The sequence below is a fragment of the Hibiscus syriacus genome, unplaced genomic scaffold, assembly GCF_006381635.1.
Source record: "Hibiscus syriacus cultivar Baekdansim isolate YM2019G1 unplaced genomic scaffold, ASM638163v2 tig00110482_pilon, whole genome shotgun sequence".
Lineage (NCBI taxonomy): Eukaryota > Viridiplantae > Streptophyta > Magnoliopsida > Malvales > Malvaceae > Hibiscus > Hibiscus syriacus.
Window position 1 is genome coordinate 2,235,770 of NW_024062758.1, and position 10,955 is coordinate 2,246,724.

The following is a 10,955-nucleotide window of genomic DNA, read 5'->3' on the forward strand; positions in this document are numbered from 1 at the left end:
CGCATTCAACAAATTGATAGCTTGAGAGCTATCCGATTGAATAATGAATTTCTTGTGGCCAGTGCATGAGACCCTTTTGCTGCTTTTGAATTGGGCATAAACGATTACAAGCCACGTGGGATATTTAAGATGAGCCAATCTGTGCGACAAACAAATTAATTATGTCTAAAAGAAAGAAGGATAGACGGTTAAGTTGGGCCAATGTATGCCTTTCGACATCGTTAGGCTTAGCATTTTCAGTGGTCTCAGTTTATTATACGCTCTAACAACAATAACATGGTGAACAAAATAGCTAAGGTTAGCCCATCCAAATTCATCATCTAATGCCCCAATACAATGCAATTGATGTATCAAACCGATACAATTATTGAACTACATTTGTCCAAAAACAATTATCTTACCTTTTGAAGTCGATGAATATAGAATTTGTTGGTTTTATGAAATTTTGTTACCATCACACAAATAGAAGTTGATAAGGATTAGAGATAGCCCGTAAACGAACCAAACGTTAAGTGAATCGTTTAGCGGGAAATTCGTTTATTTATTAAACGAATGAACATGAACAAGATTTTATGTTCGTTTAATTAAATGAACGAACACAGACAAAATGCTTGTTTGTTCATTTACGTTCGATAATATGTTCGTTTATATTCGTTTATTTATGTTCTCCATACTTGTTCGAAATATTAAGACTTAATAAATTTTAACCTTAAACTAATTAATATTTTTAAACTCAAATAAAAAAATATTCAAATCAATTAAAGAAAATAGAAATCCTAAAATTATTTGAAAAAAAAGCTCTTATCAAATATAAACCCAAATAATTTTATGTTAGTTCGTTTACGTTCATTCATTTGTGTTCATTTATTATTTAAACAAAGGAACATGAACGAACACGAATAAAAAATTCCGTTCACTTAGTTGTTTGCATTCATTTATTTATTTGATTAAAATTAAACGAACGAACATAAATATATATTCAATCATTCGTTGTTGGTTTACATGTCTAATAGACAAAACATTTCAATTCCCATTCCATTATTATTTCCTAACTTATCCCAACACTAAGTTTGTCGCTTCCACACGATGACTGGATAAGCCCCCACCATCATTTTTCTCATCTCTGCAAGCTAACCCATTCAATCATTTCCACCCTTCTTTTCTCTAAATTAATTGCCAGACCTGCTTCTTTACATCTGCCAAATAAAAACATAAATTAATGTACCAGAATAAAGAATTTGAATTAGTCATGATAGCATGCAAAATAAGCATGCTATATCTTCCGAACTAAACGTTATATCTCTTGAATTATTTAAATTTTCATATTCATTGTCATAAGAAAGTTGATAAAATTTGAATCTATCGATAATTATAGTTATTTATCTAATGAGTTATAAAAATAATCATAATTATAAATCTAATATCATCGTACATAGAGAGTCGATATATAAGTATTTCGAGAAAAAAATAAATTTCTTTTTTTAATCATCTTTCTTTGAGTTCTTGTTCATCTTCTTGTAATTAATATTCAATGTTGACGTCCGTTTGTCTATAATTTTCTATTCAAATCAAAAGAGATGAACTGTTCATAATCCATAAAATCATATTATTCTTCTCAACATAATAAAATAATTATTATATTAAGATCGACCCATATTTATTTTAATATTATAATAAAACCTTATGATAATATTTATGTTTTATTTTAACGTAAATAAATTCAAATATATTGTATAATAGATAATGTAAAATGTTTTCAAAGCAAGGAGTTACATGAACTTTGCGTGAAAAAAAAAATGGTACCCATCACTACCGTCCTCTTCTTCTTCCTTGACGCTCTCTCATCCCTTCTCACCGCTGCTTCCTTCCGTCCCCTTCCTTCTCCGAACTCGGTGGAGATCACTCACGGCTTCCATTTCTTCCATCTCGATTCCCCAACATTTCAACTCTTGCAATTCGGTTATGCATTTCCATGAAAAAGGTAATTTGATCTTCCATCGTTTTTTTTTTCCTTTCATTTTAGTTTACAGTGGGAGAGCAAAGAGTTTACAGATGAAGAAGTTTGAGAATGTAAAAGTTTATAATCCCTCTTCTTAGTCTGTATATTTAATACATCGTTTGCTGGATATGATGTTTTACTGCAGATCCTACTTTTAAGATGTTAATGTATAGCTAAGCTTGTGAATTGTGCAAGTTTACTGAAGATTCTAATGCAAATAAGAATTGAGCTTGACTAATCGACTGAATTGATCTAGGTGATCCGTTTAATTCAGCAAGTATGTAAGAATCAGATTAATTCAGTAAATATGTTAGAATTCGATAAAAAAATCAATAAATTAGATTATATGTATTTTATAATTAACAAAATTTGAATTATTTTTTGTTACTTGGTATTTAGTTTTGTATTAAATACGATATCAATGAGTTAAGAGTTTAATAGTTTTTATCAGTTACGAAATTATATTCAATATTTATTTATTCTGCATTAAATAACTCTCTCTAAAGATCGACTGTTAGTGTTCTTTTTAGAGCATTTAGGGAGAGGGAGAGGGAGAGGGAGAGGGAGAGGGAGAGGGAGAGGGAGGGGTATAACCTATTCAACAAGTAACCGATAATTTATTAAAAAAAAGTAAATCGCATGAGTGATAATTAAATTATTGTTTATTTTATTTTGACGGAGGAGTAATGAGTAAGTTGATAAAATTAATATAATTATATATTTTGTCTTTAATATTTATACATTTTCAATTTAGTAATTATTTTAATTTAATTAAATACATTTAATATCTAATTATATAATGGCATGTGCCTTTAAAAGGTTAGAGAGGTTTTTTAATCTAATTTATATAGCTCCAATAAGGTGGTGATTAAAGGAAGACAAATGGAGGTAATAATATGTTGTTGGGAAGATTCAAAGCAGGGAACCAAGGCCAAAAAGTGGATAAAGACGTGCAAAAACCACTCAACCAACCCCAAATCTTAGAGAAATATTACAATATATTTTATATATTAGAAGCATAAATACGACATTGTTTTATACATTTTTAACTTTGATTAGTGGGTGTAATTTACTTTAATATTTGATATAAATTTTGTATTTGTTTTGTTATTTACATTAATATTTAATTTCTCCAAGGAACTTGCAACCCCAAACAGATTTCACCTTGCTTACGAAGTAAACTTTCTGCTTGTACCATGCAGGTCTGTTTTACTTGTCTTGCAAACCCTGCAACTCAACCAAATTCACAACTATTATTTACTTGAAAAACTGGGGAAAAGGAAGACTAATCTACAAATCAGGAAAAAAAAAACATGAAAGAATAGTGTAAACCAAAAACCAGGGAGTTAGACAACCTTATAATTCCTGGCGATCCACACACGCTGTGCAAAAGGGCATGTATAAGTCATGTACAACCTTCAAAAGAAAGAAGAAGAAAAGGGTCAACTTTATTATGTAGCATTAAACACAAGCAAAAACAGATAGCTGTTTAAAAAAACCAGAGGTAGACTACTGTAAAAGCACCGAGAGAAGGAAAGAGTGAAACCTGGTTGTTCCATCAAAGAGATCTGGTGGCTCTGCGGTAGCATCCAATGGAGGAGGCAAATACTCGGTAGCCATTGCCACCGGTGGAATTCAAAAGTTTGCGTTTTCGTGTTTCTGTTGCTGTTGTTTAATTTGCTTCACAGTTCTGTACACATTCAGGAAGGAATTCTTTGGTAATATATATATGTATTATTAATATGGGGTAAGGCAATATACGATTTTTGGAACTAGTAAAAGGGGAAGCCAGCAATGACGAAATTGACGATAACAACAATAAATTACTTTTAATCGAATTAAAATAGTGATTAAATTGATAGAATGTATAAATATCAATGATCAAATATATAATTCAAGTTTCCAATTCTCGTTTTCCTTTGTGTTTCTGTTTAATGAGCTTCGGCGAGAATCAAAGGTATCAGCAAAAGCAACCTGTTTCTATATGTTCTGTTACCAAACTTTTCAAAACCAGTAGCGGTTAACTCGGTTTTTCCTGCAACCAAAAACAAGAAACCCGAAAGATACTGTGAAGTTTTGCTCCCACGGAAGCATATCGACTTCTAGTGATGATCTTTATTTTACATTTTTACCGTTCCATGTCCTTATGGTTTCTGGAATTGCATTCAAATTTCGCAACTCAATCATGTTTCACATCGATGGATGCCATGGCCGGCTTTCCTAGCTCTTTATACCCGGTTTATCTATGCCTTCTCTTTCATTCCCTGCTTCCTTTGTATATATACATCTGTTCTTGTTTCTACGTGCCGTGTTTCGTTACTATCGCCTAACGTTTTGAATTACCGCATTCAGCTTCAGCTTGCATCGACGAGGAAGGTAACTGATGCAGCAAACGGCATTTGTTTCAGGCGCTGAAATCCAGCCTTGTACAGCAGAATTGAACAAAACAAACAGGAAGCAATAAACTTTGCCTCATTGAATCTAAACAATTAAATTATCATCTACTTCAAGAATTACAGCATCCTATCTGTGTTCTACTTTTTATTATAAAATGCCAAAATAGTCCTTCCAACTTTTGGTAGAATGAAACTTCTTGCTTGGTATCCCATGCTAAAAGGCCTTGTATTTGCTCTCCAACAATTTACAAATGGTACAATCTTTTATTTATTGATGTTTTAATATACAAATAATTAGTTTCAAATTTAAAAATTTAATTTAAATTTAAAAAGTATGAATTAAGTAAAATGTATTATACATAATTAATCTAGAAGAATATAAATATGAAAAAATAAAAATGAAAAATTTGCATGAGTTAAACTGTTTCAATGGTTAAGAGGCTTAATATAATCTCTTAAGGTTTCGGGTTTGAGCATCGAATATATAAAGATATAAGTGTTCATTGTCGAACGATTTAAAGTCTTTAAATAAATATTATCTTGTATTCACTATAAGTCTTTAAAAATATATTATATTGTATTGACTTAAGATTTATAAAAAAAATTGAAAATTTTAATTTATGTAATATTTTTCATATATTATCACTTTAAGCTTCAAAAATGAGTTTTACAAATATAATATTGTATTTTATAATTTTCATAAAATTAATTTATATTTCTTATAAAGACAAATAAGGGTAGAACGGTCATTTGACGAATTCAATTTTTTTTTTCTCTTGGAACTCTTTTAAATAAGTATCCATTATTGATTTGCCCGTAAATTTTCTGGTTAAATCTCAAATCACAAACACCGCTTCTCTAGGGTACGTCTTCTCTTTCAATCTTTCTGCTTACTTCTTTCTTACATTTTCCTGATGTGTTCAATCATTTTTCTCGTACTGTTGATATTGTTTAATTCTCCAAATCACTGATTTTTATATAATTCAATTGTATTAAATAATTTGAAAATCATATAAATCTAAATGCTCACCATTTTTTATGAATAAAAAAAACTTTGATTTGACTAATTAGTCAACTGATAATTGTAATTCACTTAGATTTATATTATTTTAGTGAATTCCTTTTATGTGTAGTGTTTTTTCTCTGCTTTTTATGGACTTAGATTTGATGGGTTAGTTACTATTTTGCTTAGAAACTGAGTTTTAATTCTTGTGATGGTCCTGGTCTTTTTAGTGATGCTGAGCTAATTGAAAATGGGGTTTTGAGATTTTTTTTTAAGGAGATTACTGATATTGATTTAAACAGTTAACTTTCCAATTGGTGGTATTGTTGTCAATTATCTTGGTGATCGAATAATGCTAGTCATAAGAATTTGATGTATGAGATTTGGATGTTGAACTTCACTTAGGATTTAGGAATCACTTGTCCACGGGTTTATGTTTTTAGGCGAGGAAAGTGCATTATATGTCTGTCTTAAAATACACATGTAATTGATTGGTAGGCGTGAAAATAAGGTCCTTGGATTCTTAGAAGTCTCTTTGAATATTAAATTTGCTATGGATTTAATAATGGCAATTGAATTTTGTGACGTTTGAGCTAGGGACGTTGAAAGGGCGGTATGGGACATGTATTATAATGTCTGTGTGTTCATGTTAATTATTGATCTAACAAAGGCATGTTAATCTCTTATCATGATTTACCACTATTGAACCGAAGTTATTACTTGGCCTTCTGTTGTTCCAATGGATTTTGTTCTGTTTATGGTGTGACTGCAGTTTATAGCTATACAATTACTAAAGTACTATTTTCTCCCCCCCCCCCCCAAACACAAAAAAAAAAAACTTACATTCTGGAGTAATTGTAACAGAATTCAGCAAATATGGAAGCCAACAGGAGCCTGAATGGTATCCAACAGCTGCTAGATGCAGAACAAGAGGCTCAGCACATTGTCAATGCTGCAAGAAATGGTAGCACTAGTCTCGTCTTCTATATTTCTCTCACCACTTTGAGAAATTTATTCATTTTTTCTTAATTGTTTTGAATTGATGCAATTTTAGTTTAAGAATGATAAGATGTCAGTTCTATGTTGATTCCATTTATTTGTCTACAGGCTACATTCGGGATTTATAGAACACATTTTGCACGCTTGACCTCACTTGATAAAGAGACCTGATTAAACTATGTAATCATATAAACTCTTGCATGCATGTGTGACTTTGAGCTACGTGATAATTTTTGTTTGCTTATTAGGCTACTTCCATTTGATGAATGCTCAGATGTGAACTTAACATAGCCGAGAAGTTGATTTGACTTTCATGGTTGCTGTTCTAATAGTAGTAGTCATTGCTTCTTCTTCTTCTTTTTTTTTTTGGGGGGGGGGGGGGGAGGGGAGGATTCAATGTCAACTCACTTCTGTTTTTTCCTTCAGCAAAAATGGCTAGACTAAGACAGGCCAAGGAAGAGGCAGAGAAAGAGATTGCCGAATATCGTGCTCGAGTAGAGTATGAGTTTCAGAAGAAGGTAGCTGAGGTATGAATTCGTAAATTTTGTCATCTAGTCTGTTTCACTGACACAGCAATGTGCTGAAAATCTATATATGAGCAACCGATCCTTTTACTGAATATATCTTTTGCCTAATTTATCTCATAGTTACATAATTTCTGTAAATCTTCTGGATTTATGTGTGTTTAATTAAAATTCTGATTCTTATCCATGTTGTGGATTTTCATACAGAGCAGTGGAGACTCGGGGGAAAATGTGAAACGGCTCGAGATCGAAACAGGTGCAAAGATCAATCACTTGAAGAATGAAGCTGCAAGGATATCTCATGATGTTGTACGGATGCTTTTGAAAAATGTGACAACTGTGAGGAACTAGGGATTCTCCATGAAGAATGACGGTTTAGTTGTCTACAACCTTCAATCAGTTCCTGTATGATTATGTCGAAACTCAGAGCTCATGCTTGGGAACAATTTAATGTCATTATTTATCGTTTTTTGTTATTTTTGTTGTGCCATGTTTTGGTTGATCATCTTCCTGTTCTGAAATAAAGTTTATTGTGTGCTCCCTAAGAAATTGTTTCTCTTCAGTGTTTTCTGGAACTTGAGCTCAGCTCACTATGGTTTAATGGATTCATTGACACCTTTATATAAATGATTGAAATTTGTTTGTCCATGTAGCAATATTTCTTCCACTTTGTTCAATTAGATGAAACTTGAAACGAGTTAATATGATTGAAAGGAAATGCAAGTGGATGCTAAAGTAGAGACTGCTATGATGGAAAGTGATCAATAAGGAATTAGTTCTATTAGATTTTATTATTTTTACAGTATACAAATTAACCCAATCATTGAGATAACTGCAATGCCAAGAAATCATGTGGAATTTGCTCCACAACTAAACCACAGGCAAATAATCCAACTCCCAGAATTGCAGGCTTAGACATTGTTAATACCTTCTCATTAGAGCCCTCACCTTCTCTGGTTTCCATGGCCCAAGCCATTGCTGGCAGAAGAACTCCATACCGCATCATCATACAGTAACGCCCCTGCATCGATGTCCCAGACACCGATAATGAAGCTAACCTCGGGTTTTCGATTACATCGATGCTTCGTAAAACTTAGTGCTTGAAGTTCTACATCCTAACACTGTTACTGAATTCATATATGGCTTCAGTTTGAACTTACAGCAATATCTGTAGCACAGCAGAGAAGGCATCTGGAACTGTTGTTGAGACTAAAAGTGTTGGAGTGACCACCATTGCCATTGCTGTGAACCTGGTTTTGTTTCTCCCTCACCAATTTGTCTGTGCTGAGGGTTTGTCTGGTTCCTGCTGTATCTCATCCTCTGTCAATGGCGTTATCTGCATAGATTTAAAAGAGTGAATGTCTGATACAGGATTAAGTACCAAGCTCATGTATTTTGAGTATCATATTCTCGTATTCATGTCTGGAAATGCATCGAATAAGGGTGTTTTATACCGATACTTCCGACATATGAAGAATCGTAGCAACATAAATTAGAGCAACCTGTGCCGAAGAAGAATTCCATGACAGGTCCTTAAGCTGCTCCTTAAAGAACTCCGAGAAGCCGAGGAGGGTGCCGGCCATGGATGTTCCCAAATCATTAAATTCATCTGACTATGAATCATCCACAACAATTCTATAGGAATCTGTGTTTGACATACCTCGTAAGCAGCTCAACAGGATCAACAATTTGATCAGGTTGTGTAGGGAGGCCAAGTGCAATAGCATCCCAAACAAACAATGCCAACAACGGAACGGTGCTTCCTAGCAAAACCGAAGCCCTTAATCGAGTAAGGTCACTGCCTAAATAAGCACAAAGAACTGCAACAAGAAGTAATGAAATCATAAACCAAGAAACGTTATAACCCCATGCTTGGAAACTCTTGAGCGTCAACTTAAAACAATTGAGATTTTTTCTTTATGACCCGGTGCAATGTCATGATAAACCAAAGAAAATATCATAACAGGATGGTAGCTGGAACCTTCCCCCAGTCACCATTTCCCTCCAGGCCTGACCATCCTCCAAATACCACTGCTACCCCTTCAATTGTCATTAATAAAACTGTTAGCATCATCAATGATAAAATTATCAATGTTACTCAAAACTTGGGTATGAGTGTCCTATACGAATATGTTCAGTTGTATTTAGAAGGTCCTTAGAAGATCATATCCTCAGACATGATGTCTATACATAGATGTCAAGTAACCCAGTCCAACAGTTTAAAAATTTGTCCTAAATCATACCTATCATGGAAATAGTGAGCCATTGGTTAGCTTGATCAGTGGTTTGAGTTCCACCAACAGAGATGAGAATGGTGAAAATTGCAGTGAACAGGAAGCCAGAAACTGGTTCAGGAAGATTGATCAAATGGAAAAGGATGTCCCCAGATTTAGAACTATAAGCAATCATTGAAGTGTAACCCAAGAAAACATCGGAAATAGTGGCCAAATTTCCACCCCAATCTCCAAGTGTCTGTTGTGCCATTGTCCTTATGGAAGTCACCTCCAATTCACCCTCTTCTTCCTCCTCCTTAAACCAATATTTACTTCAATGAGCAAAAGTGCTTCAATTACCAAAAATGCCCAGCAGACTACCAAGGATATTGAACTTGGAACCAGGCTCTGCAGTGAAAAAGGAAGCTTATAAATTCAATTTCTATCTAAAAAGTTACTCAGAAAAGGAGAAAAATGAAAGCAATTTACAGCAGGAGAGGCCTTTTGAGGGAGAGCAAGAATCTCGGAACCAATACTGGTGTCAATAATAAGAGCAACCTCCCCTGCTATGGTTCCTTTTTTTCCATGTCCATCGACAGCCTTGTCTTCCACTTTTATAACATTTTCTCCTTCTTTCGTGACGTGAATTTTGTGGTTCATCCATGGGGTTTTCTTCTTTTGCAGCCATAGGCGAACACGAGGATGTTTCTTTCTGCCAAGACCAATCCCTCAAAAAACATGTACAAGGAAACTGGTGTTCATGTGTAGAGGAAAATCTAAATGAAATGGTAAGTGAAAATCAAAAGGGTGAAGTCACACATACATACTGAGATTGATGCAACCCGTGTCTTGTCTTTGGTGAAGAATTGCAGACTTGGAGATTATTGGGGCGTTTTTTATTGGAGCTTTGGGTGTCAGTGAAGCAGATGAAGTCATGCACTTGGTATTATCCATGGAAGAAAGGAAGTGATATAAATGAGTGGTGTATAAATAAATGCAAGATTCTGCCCCCAGATATTTGTGGCTACATTACTTCCTTGCATATTTATGGACTAAATATGCTTTGAATTACCTTTTTAACCAAGTTTTAGTTTCAATTTGGACTTCTCCATTATAATGCATACAATGCACGTTCGTTCAATTCATTATGTATGAATTGTTAATTTGAATTAAAATTAAAAAATGTTAAGAAATTTAATTAATTAAAAAATTGATCAAATTAAATAATAGATGAATTATGGGAATAATCTCTTTTATTTTAGGTGATTGATTTTAGTCATCGATTCAAAAATTAAGTCTTCAATTGGTTCTAATGTTCGTTAACCCATTAAATTCACATGCATCCAGGTTCTTCTTCTTCTCCTCCTTCTCCCTCTCCCTTTTTTAACTCTGCTCTCCATCTCTCTTTGTCTGTTCTCTACTATCATCTTCTCTTTCCATTGAACCCCATTTTGCTTATGGAGTTGGAGATGAAAAGGGATTGATATTGGGAAAGTGGAGCTGCTAAAGCATCCACGTCCACCAGCAGCTCCAAGAGAGCAGCATCATCGGCTGATACCATTGTCTTTCAGTTCTTCGATTTTCATCTTTTTCATGTCCCTTTAAACCATACTCACAGTAATAGAAGCAACATCAGTTGTGGTTGTTTCAAGCAGCCTCACTCTTTTCTCTCTCCTCACAATACTATCGTATCCACTACTTTCAAAGGTTCATTCTTTTATTCTTCATCTCTTTTTTTGCTAATCAGTGTATAACATACTAACATGTTCCACTGAAATGCACAGATACAGAGGCCCCAAAGAACAGTTTGAAACCCAAATT

General features: G+C 33.7%; 1 protein-coding gene and 1 pseudogene across 2 annotated transcripts; one reads left to right on the top strand and one right to left on the bottom strand.

Annotated features, from left to right (window-relative positions):
* The first annotated feature begins 5,139 nt into the window (after nucleotides 1–5,139).
* Nucleotides 5,140–7,566, top strand: LOC120129050 (V-type proton ATPase subunit G1-like). Of its 2 annotated transcripts, none has more exons than XM_039146658.1 (4): nucleotides 5,140–5,255; nucleotides 6,246–6,362; nucleotides 6,824–6,924; nucleotides 7,129–7,566. In XM_039146658.1, exons 2-4 carry the CDS (start codon nucleotides 6,275–6,277, stop codon nucleotides 7,270–7,272), a joined length of 333 nt encoding a protein of 110 aa, XP_039002589.1. In that variant the 5' UTR covers nucleotides 5,140–5,255; nucleotides 6,246–6,274; the 3' UTR covers nucleotides 7,273–7,566. The 2 variants fall into 2 exon arrangements, with proteins under 2 accessions (XP_039002589.1, XP_039002590.1); XM_039146659.1 differs by having other exon boundaries at nucleotides 5,196–5,258; nucleotides 6,263–6,362.
* A 165-nt stretch (nucleotides 7,567–7,731) lies between these two features.
* LOC120128650 lies at nucleotides 7,732–10,695 on the bottom strand (annotated as a pseudogene).
* Nucleotides 10,696–10,955: the final 260 nt, after the last annotated feature.

Coding starts and splice junctions, on each gene's coding strand:
- LOC120129050 (XM_039146658.1), top strand. CDS start 6,275: ATGGAAGCCAACAGGAGCCTGAATGGTATCCAACAGCTGCTAGATGCA. Junction 6,363..6,823: donor TGTCAATGCTGCAAGAAATG/GTAGCACTAGTC, acceptor TTTTTCCTTCAG/CAAAAATGGCTAGACTAAGA. Junction 6,925..7,128: donor TTCAGAAGAAGGTAGCTGAG/GTATGAATTCGT, acceptor ATTTTCATACAG/AGCAGTGGAGACTCGGGGGA.